The sequence below is a fragment of the Plasmopara halstedii genome (genome assembly GCF_900000015.1).
Source record: "Plasmopara halstedii genome assembly, contig: Scaffold_430, whole genome shotgun sequence".
Classification (NCBI taxonomy): domain Eukaryota; phylum Oomycota; class Peronosporomycetes; order Peronosporales; family Peronosporaceae; genus Plasmopara; species Plasmopara halstedii.
Window position 1 is genome coordinate 1,065,162 of NW_020187350.1, and position 19,076 is coordinate 1,084,237.

Genomic DNA, 19,076 nt, shown 5'->3' on the forward strand with positions numbered 1-19,076 from the left:
TTACAACGCAGTATTTCAAGCAGTGCGCCAACGTGGATGCGTCAAGAACAGAAAATTAAGTTATAATTTTCACTCGAGCCATGCCACAAATCATCTTTCTTCTGCATCAGTCAGCAAGCAAAAACCCACTGGGGACTAAATATAAGAACCTAAAGCCTACCAAAGCAGGACGACATACTAAACATCAAGAGCACGAGCATTTTATCGTCTAGCACATTAAATACTGATAATCCTACTAGCAAGTCCACCTCTCATAATCGCACGACTGCTCACTATAGTCCAAAAAACATGAGCACGTGCGACGTATTCAATTTTTTAAAACTGAGACATAAAATTCGAATTCCTGTCGTTACATCAAGATTTTTCTAACTACAAAAGTGTCGTTTCTTTCACTAGTTTTAATATCATCTGATTGGCTGATACTCAACTTCGCGACTAACAGTTTCTATTTTATATCAAAGATTGCAAATGGGCTCTATACCTTAATAATCCACAATTTTGTTTCATCTCTCGAACCAAAGAGGTGGGAGAGTATTCAACTAAAATGCAACGCAGCACTGTGTTCGGGTCTTGCGTACAGTCAGTAGGTACAGCAGCTTCGGTTCTTTTTGCAATCATCAATCGTTGTGGCCACTTTTCCGACAAACCACGAGACAACACCATCACTCGACAAGCTAAAATTCTTTATATCTCACTTCTCGAAAGTGTTCAAAAAGAACGTGGTGAATGGCAAGGATTTTCATTATCGTTCGAATCAAATGACAATAATAAAGTCGACGAGATTGCACTTATGACTCCTCGCGAGGTTCTTACATCAAGTATTGAAGAACTTTCCACAAATGATCAACTTGATCTTTTAAGTGAAATTCTGGACGTGAGTTTTCGCAATTTAATGGGTCCGTTAGTACCTTTTGAGCTTTATACACGACAGAAAAAAGTCATGATGCAGCAAAGTTTGGCTGTTCCACCGACACTTACGACACTATTAGCAATTCGTGATCTCTTGACTCAACTTGAGCGGGATGTTCAGCATTGTCTATTGCGCTTATTTGCCTTGTGGGATTTAATTGCTCTTGTAAATTATGAGTCGCAACCACTTTCGAAGACAATTGCAGAGAAATATGATCATATTTTCAGTGAATCGTCGGAATTTCAAAATCGGGTAAAATTTGTTTAATCTAGTTGATAATTAAGATTCTCTTACTGCTTTTATGATGATTGATAGACGACACGGAAGAGTGAACGACAAGACGTTGTTGCGATGAATCTTTTGCAAGTGATGGTGTTGTACAGAGATCTTCTTTTCAGTGATATTGAGGTTCGTAGATGGACAAGGATTACATATGGAATAACGATTGATACTTACAGACTCCTTGATAGTTTATCTTAACCAAACAGGAGCTTCGAATTAATGCACAACTACTCAAAACAAATTCTGTTCTCTGGTCCACAGATACAGAGTCTGTTTCTTTCAAGAAGGACGATCGATTTTGGAGCGATAGCGATATCGGTAGCAGCTGTAGTGACGAGAATCAAATGCTACATGACGATACTTTAGCAGATTCGTTGGGACACCATGCTGCCTTGAACTCTTCTCGATCTCGCTTTACAAGTCCAGTGGAATATGAAGACCAGGACTTGGAGATTGAAGCACGACGTGACTGGTCTGTCCCAAGACCTTGCCATCACACTGACCACAGCGAGGATAGAAACCTGCGATCTCGTAAGAACATGTGCTATTCTCGCACAACGGATTCATTTGCTGCTTCTAGCAATGACAACATAATTCTGCATTGCCAAGCGGATCATCTGACCCTAGAGCGAATTCCAAGTGGACGTCGTCGCTCGCAACGTTCTCTCGCCTCAAACTTGAACTCGCCAACCCCCAGTGCAAACAGCCAAGCTAGCTCGAGCACAAAATCTACATTGCGAAGGGCAAATGTACAGACCTCACAAAGCAGCTCGTTTCGTGAGAGAATTGATCGACAGCAAGATACAAACAGGACTGAAGTGCGATCCCCTCAAAGCTCTCGATCCAACTTTCGCAGTAAACGCACACATCGCAGTAGAATTGGCTCGACCTCACGAAGTGAAGATTTCTCGCAACCGATGGACATGACAATACCAGAAAGGGTTTTTCAAAATGATGAAAAGGCGACCAAACGACGTGACGTGCCAATCTTTTCAAGTATCGTGATTCCAGTTGCTGCTGCAACGTTATGTGTAATCGCAACATGGACAACGTTGGCCATTCATGACATGCGTAAAGCTCCACGCAGCTAAAGTCAATTGTAGCCAGCAGAATTCTTACTATCTGGAACAATTCAAAAGTTATGTTGTTTATTTTTTAGTGAATTTTTTTTAGTCAAACTATGGGTTGATGAAATTTTGGAAGGGATTTAAACCTGCTCAAAAGAATTGCATTTGTTTGTTATTGAAACATTAAAATTTCATACAAAAATACTGAAAAAAATTGCATAATGCTAAAACTCCTTGTTTCAATGATTTAGCAAAGCAATGGGCTATAATTTCAGTAATTCGGACTGCAGTTGGTTTTTCTACACAGTGCAGAGCAAAGTTTTAAACACACCGATCTACGTCAGACGTAGATCGGTGTGTTTACGTCGAATTACGAAGTGCATTCGATGTTTGAGCCCTACTCATGAAGTAAAGGCTATCGTCATGTCATCAGCGGCTGAATTCCGCATAGCCACGATACAATATTTTACTGCTATACAGAATTCACATTAGACAAGTTACAATTTATGGAGATCATGGGACTCCACAAACGAGAGGTCCGCTGCATTTTTAGATTAATTATGTCACTGTGAAATTGCAAGCAGCTAGTTTCTTTGAATGAATATCGGTCCCGCTCATAAGTGACGAAACCCAGCCTTTGAGCGCTGTATACGTGGCACGACTATGGACGGATATATCATCAAGAAAACGATTTTGCACAGCCACAAGGTGACCGGAATAGCTGCGTTATCAGACACTTGGACGTCGCTGGTAAAGACAGTCTATATGGCATACTAGCCACTCCCCAGAGCACCTCGCACAGAGTATAAGAAGGATGTCGCTGTCGCTCCTCGGTAGTTGAAAAAATTAATTGGTTAGAACAAAGAGGCTGAACAAAGTGCAACCGCTCGTGATAATCTGTAACAAATCCCCTATTAAAACAGGATTTGCGCTGGACGCGGCTACATTTAGGCTTACCATAAACATGCTCGATTAGAAACTTGCCGCTAGCCTTTCTGACCTAGAAAGTCGTGGAGGTGTATTTTTCGAGCCCATTTCATGCGTTGCATAGAAAAACGTCAATGATAGCACACAGTTTACTTGGTAAGGTGTGACGCGAATCTAGTCTCGGAGACCAAGTTAATTTCATGTCGCACTCCTCTATTCGACGGTAACACGCGTGACAGACCGCTTGTCTCCACGTCACGATGTTCCTTCAACAAAGAATAAAGCGGATCCGTAGGACCATTGTAATATCCTTGCTGTCCCCACACCCAGTCTTCTGTGTGTATCCTCAACGAAATATTCATCCATAACGGATGACGAGCTCAACTTCATCTCAAATACCAACCGTATCACTTCGGTGATCACACCGTCCTGTACTTCCTCGCACATACCCTTGCGGGGTATTACCGCAGCGCTGAGTCGACCCTCTACTTTAGCGGCTATGACACGGGAGATGGCGACACCTAGTTGCTTTCACTATTCACCAGCCCTGACACAGGAGACTTCAGCTTACAGCAATATATCACCATCTTGTCAATAAAATAGACTGTACAACCATTTTTCTATATTATAGTGATAGCGTGGCACACTGTCACATCTACCTTCAGGGCTCTGCTTCAGCACGCAATACTTTTTGAACTATATTGAAGCTTTGTATCCACAAACTGCTTCATGGCAGCGGTGGTTTTTTGGCTCGCGAATGCTTCACCGGGAAAAATATGCCTGGCACCAAATGTTTTCGACTGTCTGTCGATTCATGGTTTGTAGCGTTCCCACAATCCCATACTCAAAATGACATCGTATCTCGAATTCACTCAGAACTGGGCAGAGTTCCATGCTATCAAAGTTCCCAAAATCTACCTGAAAAGTCAACATGACCGTCGGCGCCTTTACCAGTAATCCTGGCTCAGCTGACACGTAAGTCTTATCCGTATTTGACATCTCTAATGCCTCTGCATACTGTCGATTTTCTCAATAGACGTCTGCTGCACGTCATTGCTTGATTTTGGAATCTATCAGGTCTTTTATACTTTCATAAAGCCCGAGACGCTGATTTTAATGCCAGAAACCCTCAGCCGCAAGCCCCACCCTTCTCAGATAGAGTAGCTCATTTTTGTGCCGAGTGCCATTGACCACGACCACCACAAGGTACAATTAGACCTATTTCTTTCCCGGTAGGTATTTCCTTGCCTATTGAGGATCATTGTTTTCCTGCGATAGATTGGTCAGACGACCATGCGAGAAAACGACATTGTGCCTCTCATTCGAGAACCAAGGTGCTGATGCTTCAAACATTTACAAATAAAACATCTACAAATTTGCGGAGCTGCTTAGCAGCCAAAAAAATTTACATCAAGATGACATAGTGCTGTGCATCTAGCTCTCTCATCAAGATTCCACTTTAAGAACTCCATCACGCCCTCACAGCGTGAATGTTGTAATCCTCATTCAATTAGACACCCACCGTTTTTGCAGGAGGTAAGATGGACATGGAAAGGATCGACGCAACTGAAAGGTGGGTATTGAGAGCCACACTGAACACCTGCGAGCAATGCTCGAGTAAATGCAGCTCAAAACGCTGTTCGCCAAGATAAGCAAGTGCTATTAGGCGACGACGAAATCTCTACTATGGCCGCTTTATGGAAGCTATGACCTGTTCGCAGATCCCACAAAAAGCATAGCCATTGTAGATTGACAAGTGCTTCTACTTCAAAAGAGGGTTAAAGGGTGGTTTGGCCAACAATTACGTACAAGTTTACTGCTGACTATTGTCAAAATGGCTCGCCCACCTTACCAATCGGATGCCAGATTTCGCGATTCTGGCTCATCTAGCTTTAAATCGGCTATTCAACATTTTCTCGGTAGTTTCAGTTCTGCATTATGCTTCGCTTTCATCAAAGTAAATGTCAATGGGCATGAATGCGCGATCGCGTCTGGGTCACGCCTGCCGAGAGCTCCTGGGAAGATCCGACAAGAGTCAGTTTTCAATAAAGTACGCCTTTGTCGAGATATTTGGGTGCACCTTGGCTCTATGCCGTTTGTGCAAATTATGCACAGCGATGTTGTCACCACATCTCTCGCACAGAGTAGGAAAATGGTTTTTATTGCCGATGAAATGTATTAGCCGGGTCGATTTGATGAGTTGAGGAATGAGCCTCCGCACCGCTTTAACTAGAAATTGTCGTATATCATTATGATGGTATCGCCAATCGACGAGGCAAACGCAAAACGTACTAGTCAGACGCATCATGCTCTTCAAGCTAGGAGTTTGAGAGCTCAGATGTCGATTGATCGCACCGCACGATTGCATGTCAGCACAGCTACGCATTATTCCGAAGCTTGCGTAATCACATTAATGACCCCACGAAAAACATCGTACAGCGGCGTATCACGGTGGGGCTCATCAGTACAGAATGCTTTACGAGGCGCATGATACCCGTTGGATAACCAATTTGGAAAAGAGTATACTGCACGATGAACTCTATTTATTCGTGGTCCAACTTGTTTGAGAAGACTAGCAAATTGTGTACACCTGTGAGGTCTAAGCTCTTGCCACATACGGCGGCCCCTTCCTGCCCATTCCGGCATAGTTTTGGCAGTCCAAAGGTGTGGACTTCTTTCGGTTTTACAAAAGGTGAATCCGGTACAGGCATCGTGATTTTTGCGGACAGTCTGAGAAAGAATAAGTAATTTTGCTGCTGTCCACGATTCTGTGATCTTTGAGAATACTGCCAAGCTGCTCCTTGACAAAGTCTTCGCCGCCATATAATACCAGTAACCAATGTATAGCATGGGGCTACAGCTTTACAGTAAAGTTTCGGCGAACGTTGTTTTGTAGAGTCGGCAACCGATTGAAGATGCCAGCTGCCTACCATCCGCATATATATGGTCAGACATAACATGTAGATTGTAGAGTGAAAGACATTTTCTTCAGCACTTGCGCAGAGAGACCGCGATGCTGACGCAAGTTACCCCCACTCATTGATCATGCACCGATCAACGCAGTATATGCTTCTACAGGCTCTACCTCATTTAAAATTAGTGGCTAGCTAATCCTGGGGTGCTTGTCACTACCAAGGAGTGACTTCAGTCATAGTAATGGAATGCTATTGTTCAGATCTAACCTGCTCATACCAGCCCGGTTACACCTCACAGCAAGATTAGTGTTTATATCTCAATAAGATTGAGCATCATGCGCAGGGTGCGCGACGCTATGGCTAAGAGCTAGTTTTCTCAGAAGCGATACGCCGATGCCAGAGACAGGCGGAGCAGACAATAAAGTAAATTTGTTTCATTGAATGCAACTAGCCCACCTACATAGGCATTGTCTGCAATCTATAGGTCTTAGTCGCGACCGCGCTACAGCACACCGCTCGCAGCTGTATCAAAAAAAGAATTGATTTATACTCCTAATACCCAAAGCAAATGCAAACACATCGTGTGTTCTATTTGAGCTTGCTCAAATCACACAAAATTCTACTTTAAAGGCTAGTAGGATGTGAAGAGCTCGATTGCACTAATACTTTAATTTCAATCCTCGTGGTAAATCTGGACTTACCCAAGCGCTGCTGCCCCAAGTGCAGACAATATTTAAGAATTTTTGACCTGCGCGGTCCGAAAAAGCTCGCTGAGAAACTTTTGGAGGCTCTCTTTTCTCCCGAAGCGAGCGAGAATTTCTCGTGCGCAGGTATTCAAAGGCTTTCTAGCGGGGTAAGCAATTTTGGATTACTCAAAGCCATGGTCACGACCTTGTGATATAGCTATAAGTCGTCGCGACTCCCGCGATCGTAGACGGACAAGCTAGGTACGCTTACCAAGGTCCTGCAAATCTGTGACTAGTTGGACATTGTCGTGAGTTTCGCAGCGGATGTCGCAACGCTTTTCATTTTGTATCAGGCACGGAGTTTGTAACTCATGCAGCGGGGTATGCTATTCCACTTTCTTGTGAACAGATCAGCCATTTGTCTCTATATGATAAAAGTTAGGCTTCAGAACTCGTAAAGTCGCTGCTGACATTCTTATCGAAAAATATCTCGGCCTTTACACTAAGTATAGCATTAACTTCCTCGGTTGAAACGTCCACGCCATTTTGAAAGGCTCACTGAGCCACGTGGTGGTAATATAAAGGAGATAATTCTCGATGCAAAAATGCTTTCAGGAGCAGGTACGGTAGGGTGAAAGAGGTGAAGCGAAACCCCAACAGCAGCTAGTGGTCGCTGGGATATCACTTCTGTGGTTTTTACAAAAAGACAAAAGCGGTGTGAATTTCACATTCTTGTGGGGTACAATGTTTAAACTTGTGTACGAACTTTACATTACACTTATGACTTATGTGTAATTGTGAATATTCAGAGTTATCATCCTATCGGTACTAATGGCGACTATGGTATCCCGTAAACGAGAGGTCCGGGTTACATGGGGCTGTTAATTCACTTCAAGCATACAGATTGCTTATTATTGAGTGTCGCAAAATCGTATTTATTTAATATGAGCTTCGGTAAAGTAAAAATTTAATATAAGTCATTCCTAAAAAAGTGTGGCAAACTGGAATTGTGAATGGTCTCTTGTTGCAGTACTACTTTTTGCGCTGGCAGCGGTCCTGTGTTGACAAGCTTAGGGTATATCTAACTAATCGATCTCCACTGTACAGCCCCGCGAGCGCTCGAAATGATTTGAATGTCCGCACTAGACGCACGATGTTTTTTTTGGACAAGGTCTCAGCAGCAAAAATTGGCACGAGTTGGACACAAATGTGATCGCCCTCTAACGGCACTGTTCGATAAGATATGAGAAGCTATACTTTCGCAAAATTCTGAGAAAGAATATACTTTTCAGTATCTGGCAAAGTGGCAGGGCTCGCCTCGCATTATAAAATGCTAGGGGGTTCGCGATTGCTCTTTGACACAATTGTGGTATTTTCACAAAGTGCTTGATTTGCGTACGATAATCTTTTTCATCACTTGAATTAGTGTTCAGTATTTAAGTTGCGGTCCTTATGGTGTATGCACGCTGACCCAACCGCCACTGAAGTAAGCATTTTATACCAAGAGGAAAGGCTAATTGAGGGGTCGATTGAACTTGCGAATTAACTCCTGGGCGCTTCTTTGCTCTATGTCTAGGCGGGGGGCAATTCCGAACAGGTCGAACCCATAACCACGATGTGATTGAGTCTGCAAAACTCGCGGTGACTTTTACGCTTGTATTGAGCAAGGTCGGCTCGCTAAGTCACCTTCAGCTTAATAACAACAAGCCGAAAATTATCGTGAGTTCTCCGGTGGGGTGTCACCGTGAACTAGGCACGGGGGTGGACGGCTTATGCACAGAAGCGGTAGATCAAAGAGAACGCTTCGTTCTCGGTAACGACTCGCCGATAACTTTGTGTAAATGCGAAGGCGCCAGGCTAAAACTCGGAGAGTCACCATGACTGCACACATCGACAACATTTCGGCTGCATCAGTGAGTATGGCTCATAAACCGTCGACCGCGAAGGCTGCGCCTTAAATATATCATGTTAGCAAGGACGAAGGCCTCCGATGTAAAGCACGGTCCTAAAAGAGTTCTCCATGCGGTGAAGGCTAAAGAAGCGTTCGTTTTTGCATGATGTCTTAAAAAGACCAAATGTGCGTGCCTTGTTGTGATAAACGTGTTGATATGGAGGGGTTATGTGCAGGATTGTGTTGTATGTAGACCTCACACCCACAGAATTGCCTTTGTTGTCTCTCGGACGAAGGACCAATTACATAATACTACGCAGTCATTATAATACGTGTCATGCATGACAAGAACTGGTATAAACATGGATGAAGAAGAGGTCCGTCGGTCAAAGGTCGCGCTATGCGGCTCTTAGCGTTTCATATTGTAGCGAATAGAGCAGATCAATTAGGTATTATTCAATCTAAAAATACATACATAACTCAGAAAATATGGGAAGGGCAAGATAGTACCTTGTTACCTGAGAGACCTCGGCTCTGACCCTCGGAAAAGTTTTATAACCCACTGCTGTTCATTTGTAGCGCTGACTGGTTGTCAAAGCTTCCTCTGTACATGGTGCACGGCAACCCGCTGAATACTTTAGATAGCGCTAACTCTGAGGACCATATACATATCCTTACAAGGCACGTGACAACCCCGTTGATCTTTGTGTGGAGACTGATGCTTGACTTAAAGCTTCTTGTACCACAAGTCTTTACCCAAAACGCGCGCAAATTTCGCAGATTTTGTACACCGTTTTTTCACATTGCTGTAATGAGATCTTTCGCTATCAATATTTTGAGCTGAGTGTTTCTACGCCTAAAAACATTGCCTTCCAGCTCCGTGAGTTTGGTGGTCTTAGTTGCTTTTTTGACGTTTCCTCGAAAAGAGCTGTTGTGTCAAGGATCACCAGACCTTCGAGCGTGATTCCTACGCACCACTTTCTCTTGGCAAAAGCTTCAGAGTTTTTGCTTGTTGATTATATATGCCCCGCTAGTGCTGAACTTGTTTCTGGGTCTTACACCGTCGTTTCCCGTAACGGTCAATATGTACATCCTTTTTCTTTCCTATCTCTGCGACCGTGTTACGATCGTCATTTCTCTAATCGACGTCCTCGTACGAAGACTAGGATTAGATCCACCATAAACTCAACGTAGACGTTCCTCTTCACCATCTCTTTGCGCTTCTGGCTCTACCTCATTCTCAAATTGACGATCTGTCAATCGTTGCTGTTTCGGTTGATTGCCAGGTAGGAATTTTCGCTTAGCGCATCATTCGGTATTTGTATACTATAATTTTAACGAAGTACTTACAATCTTTCACCTCGTCGCAACAAGTTTCAGGAATGATCAGAAATCAGAGGTCATCGACAAAAATGATTGCAGATTAGTAAACGCAGAAGTTAGTGTTGTCACTCTTGCAGTGTTCTTGAGTCAACCTCATAATTAACCATCATGTCGTTTTTTGAGCAGGGACGCACAATACTTTGCATCCATACATTTAAGCGTCGCTAGCGTATGGTAGTTGAATTATTGATCGCTCGACGATTCCGTAAACGTACCTCTGCTTACGGTAACGTAGTAACGTATACATGTTTATGTACAGAGTGGACATGCGAGGCAGCGCAATTGTTGCAAATCTCAATGCGACACTAATTTTTAACTTTCGAGCAATATTCGGTGGAAATTTCCTTAGCGTATTTGACGAATTTGGTAGATTTCCCCTATAAAACTTTAAATTTTCAATGCGTCATACACAGAATTTTATCTTGATATTGACTAAGACCATCGATTATTGCGAAAAGTTTCTAAATAAAGTTTTTTTGTACTGTAAAGAAATGGTGTACGCCCTGATTCGAGAAAAGTTCCTTTAGGTCTTTTTTCTGAATACTTCATGAAACCTCGGGAAAAGTATCCATAAGAGTCCAACACCAATATTGAACATATCGTGCGTTTGACAGCTCCATATGGTCATATGGTCTCTGCATCATTCGAATGAAGCGACCAGAAGCGATAAAACTAGAGGAGATGGGAGCAATAAAACCAGCTATAAGCTCTCGATGATGATATGGAAACGTGTCCAGTGTCAAACATACTACCGCCCATCTCATAGTATAATCGATAAGAACCCATTTCAAGAGCTGCCTTTTCTGAAATTGAATCCAATCATTGCTAGCCTTGATAATTTTCTAGGTTGACTCACGTCTCACAACTTCATCCAACATAAAATCGAGCATCTCTGTACGACATACGCGTAGTCCGGCTATATTAGCTACATATACAGTTAGATCTCAGCCTAGTATTTTTTGTGCGGGTTTCTCGAAACCAAGACCTAAATGGATGATAGTTTAACACCAGCGCTGTTGCAACTCGACGATTACGTCCGCTGTCTTTTATTTATATATTATATTTACGCTATGATTCACCTCTACAAGGGTTCCTTTGTGATACGTCAGCTGTGGTTAGTTCCTTTGATGGATTTGCTGGTTCCGTTTGCGTTCCAGTAACTTTGTAATACAGCGATACGTCCAGATTTAGATAGCGATATATGGAAGTGGTGTGGTGACGATCTTGTCTTATATGGAAATCCTTCAGTATAGTATATGTATCTCAATCAAGGTCTATCTATACACACCCTTACTATTCAATAAACTGCAATGGATAATGCAATACCTGGCCTACCAGCCGTCTTGCGTAATCTTGGTTTACCACTATCGCAACTCCTTTTGTCCGCTTCTACCTATCCATTTCACTTTACATTTTGCTGTCGCCTCAACAGCTCCATCTATCTTGGTCTTGTCCATCCATCACTCTCGACTTCCCTCTTGTCTTAGCGATTGTCCAATTCGCTTTCTTCTGCACATACGATGGCCGTTTCCAATGCCAGCATCTGCTCAAGCGCCGCGTTCCAGGCACTATCGGGCACGCGTCTCGGTGACAGTCCCATTTTCATGCGTGCTTTAATACAGGGCGATGAAGTCTGTATTGAGTACCAGCTTGACGCTTCCATCGCCAGTTCTGCTGCTTGGTTTGCCGTCGGACCGTCGCGTGACTCTCGCATGGTCAGCAGTCCAGCATCCAACGTCATGATGTTTTTCAGAAATACTGGCACACCGACTTCCTATTTGCTAGGTGGCTACACGAATAGTGATGTGACGGAAGAAAGCGTGGCATCTTATGTAGCTGGAACGGCAAGCACAACTGATATGAGCTTTAGCTTTCAGCGCACGCTCGCAGCCGCTTCGAGTTCGGACGTCGCTATTTCACCTACAGCTGCGACGACATATATCTGGGCTTATGGCACGTCATGGCCTATTTCTTCTCATCGAAGTGGAACGAATGGTGCTGCTACTTTCAATATTGCTGCTGCCGCTACTGCAGGCTCAAGTGCAGCCAGTACGTCCATTAGTTCGAGTGCGAACGCGCCGTGGTGTGACGATAAGAATTGTCCAGCTATCGTCGGTGGCATTGCTTTTGCCATCATGGCCTTGTGTGGTCTGTTGCTCACAGCGGGACTTAAATCGTCGCCTGTCGGCAAGCTTCTATTGCATCGAACTATAGTTCATCCTCCCGTGAAATTGACGACAAACAAGCCTTTGGCCATGCCACATACTATGATTTGGCAGACATTGGCTGATCTACACCTTGGTGAGCTCCTTGTGATGCTTATTTTTGTTGCTGCATTGGTCGTACTTATAGTAATGCTGGATGATGAGAATAATTACGTCGTATCGGGTCAAGTGAGTCTGTTGATTCTGATGTTTCTCATTCTTCCGGTGGCTCGCATACCTGTATGGTCGGTTCTCTTTGGTAGCTCGTTTGAGCGTATTGTCAAGTTTCACCGCTGGCTTGGTCTCGCAATGACAATTGCAGTGGTGATCCACGTCATACAAGCGAACGATGTCGTCAGTCTCACACTTGACGAGAAATATGGTGAAGTCACGCCATTATACGGCTTTATTGCCTTCATTTGCTTTGTGGCCATGTTTTTTCTCTCGATCGAGTACATTCGTCGCATGTTTTTTGAAGTCTTCTATTACGCGCATCGTGTGCTATCAATTGTGGGTTTTGTCTTTGCGATTCTTCACGCACCCAAATTTATTGGTCGTGCACTTATCGTCCCACTTGGGCTATACGCACTCGGATTATTGTATCGCTGGATGAGCGCCTTAACGGGTTCGTACAATGCTTCCGTGTCCGTACACTCTGGTTCCAATTCGACAACTCTCGTCCTGACTTCGTCTCCAAAAACTGGCAAATTGGCTATGAAGATAAATCCTGGCTCATACTTCTTTGTGCGTCTCCCGGCTGTCTCGGCAATTCAGTGGCATCCATTCTCTGCGGTCGTCACACCTGATGGCAATTCAATTGGATTTACTATCAAAGCAATGGGTAACGGCTCGTTTACACGCAAGCTTTTAGAAAAAGCGGGTACACAGTATGAACTCAAAGCCAATTTATGTGGTCCTTTTGGCAAGATGTCGCTGGATCTGGAGCACTATGATGTGGTAGTACTAGTTGCAGGTGGCGTTGGGATCACTCCAATGATGAGTCTGATTAATCAGACGCGTCTCTTTCCGAAAGCTACAAATCCATCGAATAAGGCTTCCAAGACAACCGACTGGTTTGTGTTGTGGTCAGTACGCGAGGCAGAAGACATTTTAATGATGGAGCAGTTTTTGCCATCGAATGCGCAGCTAGACTACGCAGCCGCAGTTAGTATTCAGGACCCTAATACAGCCATTCTAGGCAACAATGTGCCAACCCCGTTCAATGTCAATTGGATGTTCCATGTGTCAAATGCCCGCAGTAATGGATTTGTCACGCGTGGGAATGGTGAGACTGTGTCGTACCGAGGTGGCCAACCCATTCTCGATGAATTGATCAACACTAGTCGATTTAATGGACGAAGGGTAACAGTTGTAGCCTGTGGCCCACCGACCATGACAGTCGAGGCACAGGGACTTGCTCGCAATTGCGGCTTTGATTTTCACAAGGAAGTGTTTAACTGGTAAGCAATATAATGCATCATTTTGGCTTAAGTTGACGTCGCTTCAACAAATTTATTCAATAAATCTTCTGGTACAACTGCATTCGTCAATATGATATTTACTCTACGTAGTCAAAATCGTCTTGAATCTCCAGCCATTTGTTCACCTTTAAAGAGTCATTCACGTCAGTACCAGCCAATATCATCTAGAACCTGATGGAATTTTACCTCTTTACCCTCAACACCGCGCTTTTTCACCACCCACGACTTCAATGTAAACACATTGTCTGTAATACAGACCTAGTTAATGTCTTATTGATAAGTAAACAAATATTGTTAATCCCTACCTGTCCATCTGTCAGCGCCTTCTTTCGCTATCCCCACTTTGCATTCAAGGTCTTCCAAAATCGCGGGATCGTTCTCCGCCAAGTGCTGCATTGTGTTACGCAGTGATTCCACTTTGACTTTCAGCTCCTCCAGTCTCTTCAGCTTTTGTATACGTTCGTCCTATTCTCAGTTTGTGATTGATTCCATATAAGTCACACCATATCAAGTGCTTTTACAATAATTCGACAAACCGAGTCGGAGCGCAGCGCTTGTTGCTCTTCAATCTTTTCCTTCACTCGATCTAATTTCTCCTGTCTAGCTTGTCGGCATTGCTCTAATTCGCTAAGCTTGCGCTTTCGCGACTGCGACAATTTGGATGGAAACGACCAAAAGTAGTTACCGGATCCGATCTAAATGCCTCGCAATACTTATTAGGATATGATTTGGATATAGAAAGCTGTATAACAAGACAGCGATACCTTGTCGCAATCCACCAATGCATCGTCAACCAGCGCCTGGTTAACATCCTTAACCGTTTGCAATACTACAATAATTATTGTCAAATAATTATGCAGGGATAGTAGACTAAATCGCTCGCTACACACCAACTCCAGCTTTAGAGCCGAGCTTCTCCACTTCTTTTAAATTAAAGACCTCCTTGGACTCATGATATATGCGGAGGATGCGCTCGCGCTTCTCTTGCAATGACACGCCCTTACGAGGCATCGGTCTAATTAATTAGATTATTTATGGGCGAATTGAATGAAAAGTTGACAAACAATAAATTGATATGAAAAGGGTAATCACTTTATCTATTTTTGAGTTCGCGCGAGCCTTTGACCAAGTATATTACACGCTCGAGCGTTTCTTGCGTGCGTATCAATAAATCAGCCAGCGAGCCGTCATTTTGTATTACGAGATCTGCTTTCGCTACTTTTTCCTGTTCAGATAAAACAATAATTGCTCTAGAATTACTGCAATTCTTGTAAATAATTACTTTACTTACATCAAGCTTCATTTGTGACTGAATGCGCTTGGTAGCATCTTCCAACGTAATATTATCGCGCTTCATAATGCGATTAAGCTCGTTTTGTTCGGAGCATGTGACGACAATCGTGGGATAGCAAAAGAATTCGAGCAACTTCGTCTCATAGAGTAATGGGGCATCCAAGACCACCAATCGTTTACGACATATAAGACGTTGGTAAAGGAGCTGCTTAAGCATTTCCCAGATAATATACTTATGCGTTGCAGAGTTCAGTTTTTTTCGCTGTCTTGGGTCGTTGAAAATGATAGCCCCTAGCTTTGCACGATCAATGGTCGCGTCGTTTTCATTAAGTACCTGAGGACCAAAAAGACGTACAATCTCTTTGTATGCACAATGTCCAGGCTTGACTACTTCTCTAGCTATCACATCAGCATCCACAATCACAGCTCCAGCTTCGTGAAAAGCTTTTGAAACTGTCGATTTGCCGGTGCCAATACCTCCTGTGAGCCCCACGCCTACTAGAGACGCGCCAAGCTCGCGTCCAGCCAAGTAGCATCCCATCGACACAATACCATTGCGAAGTGATAGCTAATTACATGGAGTCATACCATATCAGTCAAACATAGGCCGAATCTCATACAATAGTACCTCGAAATTAGTTACTCTCATACCATCAATGCGAATGCGAATGGAGTCAAAGTGATTGACCATCGTCGAAGCGAGTTTTTCTGTAGCCTTTCTTGTAATATTCCCAGCGGTATGCCAAGCAGTAGGCTCAGAAAGATCACGACGAATTCCGATCCATGCATGTGCGACGAGATTCGAAGCAATACTTGTCTTTTTCGCCAATCACACCTCCGTACCACTTTTCGCGTTGTCATTATTAAAAATGTCAACAGTCAACTGCGAACTTCAAAAAATGATCCGCGACTCTTGCGTTGTTAGCGCTAGCTCCACTTTTCAACTTTCCCAACTTTCGAGATATCAATGCACTTGTATGCACCCAAAAATCGATTGGACACGTAGAATGCGCCGCGATTTGGTTCTGGCTTGTCAGTCGAACTCGCGCACTGCTACATAGCTTGAAGCTTTTGATCTCCCTTCATTCTGACAAGCTCCAATTTATTTTGCTTCGAGAATTGCACGCAGTTGCATCGTGTAGGACATTTTGATATCTACTATGCTTCATACTTGGCTCTGATTGAAAATTCAATGCATTCAACGAAACACGGAAGCGACCTTAACTTGATTAAGACTAGATTTCATGTCAATTTTGGGAATGAATGAAGGCTTTTTGTTCGGAAACCAAGGGCAGTGAGCTACTGGGAATGTGTGGGACTTAGTGCAGGAAGCTATATTGCAATATCATGGTCTGGATTTAAATATTTGTGACCAATGCAGCCAAACTTTACCCCGGCATGTGATCACATACCAGCAGTAATGTACTGCGCAAGTGGTTTTATTACAACAAGATCAAAGGCGCGACTTCTAAATATCTAGATGCTGCACCTTTTGAGGAGGAAGATCGAGTTGGTGTGATGGTCGATCTTCTTGCTGGATTTCTGATCTTTGTAAGAAACGGAGAGCCCCAAGCAATCCCTATCCTAATCGATCCTTCGAAGACATACCTGGCTGTATTTAGTGATCGCGCATGCTACAACTTGCATCTTATCCCGAATGTTCATAGCAGGCCATTTACTGTTCTAATCAAGATCAAGATACTACAGTGAGCTCGCTTTAGTTTCAAAAAATCTGAATTTATAGTATACTCGATTAATTAACATCGGGGTGTGCCACACACATTTTTGATTTGGCAATGACAACCTGGTTCCAAAAAGAGATCGTGCTATCAGCACCCAGCCGCGGCTTTCACTGTGAGCTTAGCTTTCATAATTTACTGTGTATTACCGTTCTGTTATATTACACTGTTTTGTTATATAGTGGTCACGCGCCAGGTTGAAAAGCAGGTAAAAAAACTGACCCCGAAACTTTATCTGCGAAATGTTATTTATCTAGGAAGTTTGTAGGTGCCAGAGTTGTCACGTGTGAAAGTGGGTATGGCAAATCTATTTATCAAACACACTTCGGCATCGCTAAGTATCAACGAGAATTGCGACCCGGACGTGCGGTGAGTGATTAGTCCTTCGTGTAAATTGATCGGATTTCAGTTACTCTCCTTGGTACAGACAAGATATGGAGGGAGCTTTCAATCGTATTGTTCCAGAGTCTTGGAATAAGTGAGTGGAATCTATTGGCATTGACTATTTTCCCTCTCACCTTCTGCTGTTTTTAGAGAATTTTTTCGTCACACGGATGAAGGCGACGGTAAGCGGTTACTTTATTAATCGGTCAAACTTGTTACGAATTGCTGCTGCTCAGATGACATGCCAGGACACGTTAAGTCAACGCTGATTGGGGCTTCTGTGAATATCCCGATAACAAACGGCAAGTTTAATTTGGGAACGTGGCAAGGTGCGGATATCAAAGCCGTTTATTTCATACTTTCCTTAGATGTGCGTCGTTTTATACAACTTGTCGTAGGTATCTATTTGTGTGAGCATCGCAACATTGGCGGCTGGGGCTCTGGCCATCAGCGTAAAGTGGTCGTCACCATCCAGGGTTCTACGACTTGAAATTTTGTTAGCACATTGCTGAGTGTAAAACTTGAACTACTACTTTTGGAAAAGCACAAACATTCTTATATGAGGAAATGGTTTGAGTACAGCGACGCTGCGTGTCTTTCCGATTTCAAAAGCGTATTAGGACGTATGTCATGCAATCCTTATCAGAATGCTAATCATCAAAATTACAGCGATCTGGTGCTTTCAACCCAATGCGATAAATTGATAGCTGTAAGCTACACAATGATGCTACAGCTTCTTGAACACGAGCTGATCGGTATTGATATCGCGATGCAATATCGGCATATGACATTTGACATTTGACCTTGGTGTTCATTAGTAAGTTCACCGACCAAAGATAGAATGAGGTCAATATATGAATGGACGCGCCTATAAAAAGCGCATTCCTCACGACAGATCCCTAAATGAAAGTGAGACGATCAAGGGTTGTTCAGATATAAAGGAACGCAGCGACTCTTTGAAGCCACAACAGACACCTCCGTGCCTACCCGACGATACTCGGCCTAACCGTACGCCAAAGAGGAGGTGAACACTGCCCCTTTGCATGAGTTGCGTGCTCCGTGCCTCTTTCTAAAAAAACACGTTGCGACATACTGTTGTAGAGCTCACGACGTGTTTTTGCTCGTCACTTAAAAGCTCGACCCCTCATAAAGCTCACCTTGCTCATTTGCAAGCTGTCGAGTAGGAGGTAAAAACCGAAGTGAATATATTTAGGTCCTTAGTTCGCTACTCTGTGCTACCTCTAAGCCTGTCTTTCTAGATCCCTCTAGGAGCTTCAGTAAGCATCCTGATTTAAGTAGACCAATGAACGCCAACCAACATGTAATTACTTACTGTGACGTGCTCGTAGATATGGTGATGTCATCTGCCTGTTCAACATGCATTCAACGGTGTAATCTCAACACCCCCACTCACCGCTAATGCTGCGCGTGCTTTGTCGCTAACTTGACCTCGATTCAGGAGGCTTCGTGCAGCTACTTTGACATCTTGGTTCCAAGTGCAAGCTGACATTTTGTGTCAATATAGTCGATCTTCAGCAGTCCTACTTGCACGTTCTCGCGAATAAAGTGGTGCTTGATGTCAACATGCTTCGTCCTAGCGTGGCATCCGGCATGATTGTCTAACGCAATCGCACCTTCGTTGTCTTCCCAAACCTGTGTTTCTTCAATTTGCCCGTGTCCCATGTCTCTTAGCATTGCCCGTGTCCAAAGAACTTCCTGTGTGCAAAGACTGAGAGCCATATACTCAGCTTCCGCTGAACGTAGCGCAACCGTCAGCTGATATTTCGACCCGAATACCACTGGTGCGCTCGCAATCATGACCATAACTCTCGAAACCGAACGTCTGTCATCGAAGCTGCTGCCCCAATCTGCATCCGAGTATGCCTTGACCGCAACGCTCCCACTTCCTCGGTA

General features: G+C 43.7%; 6 protein-coding genes across 6 annotated transcripts; 4 read left to right on the forward strand and 2 right to left on the reverse strand.

Annotated features, from left to right (window-relative positions):
* Positions 1-544: 544 nt before the first annotated feature.
* On the forward strand, positions 545-2,283 carry PHALS_09792 (uncharacterized protein; the record flags this gene model as incomplete). Its single annotated transcript, XM_024725109.1, has 3 exons — positions 545-1,162; positions 1,226-1,318; positions 1,381-2,283. 3 exons carry the CDS (start codon positions 545-547, stop codon positions 2,281-2,283), a joined length of 1,614 nt encoding a protein of 537 aa, XP_024575919.1.
* Positions 2,284-11,581: 9,298 nt separating this feature from the next.
* Positions 11,582-13,729, forward strand: PHALS_09793 (uncharacterized protein; the record flags this gene model as incomplete). Its single annotated transcript, XM_024725110.1, has 1 exon — positions 11,582-13,729. The coding sequence occupies one exon, from the start codon at positions 11,582-11,584 to the stop codon at positions 13,727-13,729; it is 2,148 nt and encodes a 715-aa protein (XP_024575920.1).
* A 94-nt stretch (positions 13,730-13,823) lies between these two features.
* Positions 13,824-14,757, reverse strand: PHALS_09794 (Protein involved in meiotic recombination/predicted coiled-coil protein; the record flags this gene model as incomplete). Its single annotated transcript, XM_024725111.1, has 6 exons — positions 13,824-13,871; positions 13,933-13,991; positions 14,052-14,211; positions 14,283-14,441; positions 14,511-14,575; positions 14,637-14,757. The coding sequence occupies 6 exons, from the start codon at positions 14,755-14,757 to the stop codon at positions 13,824-13,826; spliced, it is 612 nt and encodes a 203-aa protein (XP_024575921.1).
* An 82-nt stretch (positions 14,758-14,839) lies between these two features.
* On the reverse strand, positions 14,840-15,900 carry PHALS_09795 (dephospho-kinase; the record flags this gene model as incomplete). The annotated part of the gene is made up of 3 exons (XM_024725112.1): positions 14,840-14,971; positions 15,038-15,607; positions 15,691-15,900. 3 exons carry the CDS (start codon positions 15,898-15,900, stop codon positions 14,840-14,842), a joined length of 912 nt encoding a protein of 303 aa, XP_024575922.1.
* Positions 15,901-15,922: 22 nt separating this feature from the next.
* PHALS_15391 (uncharacterized protein) lies at positions 15,923-16,835 on the forward strand. Its single transcript, XM_036407408.1, has one exon. It carries the CDS (start codon positions 16,558-16,560, stop codon positions 16,747-16,749), a length of 192 nt encoding a protein of 63 aa, XP_036263115.1. The 5' UTR covers positions 15,923-16,557; the 3' UTR covers positions 16,750-16,835.
* On the forward strand, positions 16,836-17,652 carry PHALS_09796 (Uncharacterized conserved protein; the record flags this gene model as incomplete). The annotated part of the gene is made up of 7 exons (XM_024725115.1): positions 16,836-16,893; positions 16,961-16,986; positions 17,047-17,147; positions 17,206-17,256; positions 17,313-17,344; positions 17,399-17,491; positions 17,561-17,652. The coding sequence occupies 7 exons, from the start codon at positions 16,836-16,838 to the stop codon at positions 17,650-17,652; spliced, it is 453 nt and encodes a 150-aa protein (XP_024575924.1).
* Between the last annotated feature and the right edge of the window lie 1,424 nt (positions 17,653-19,076).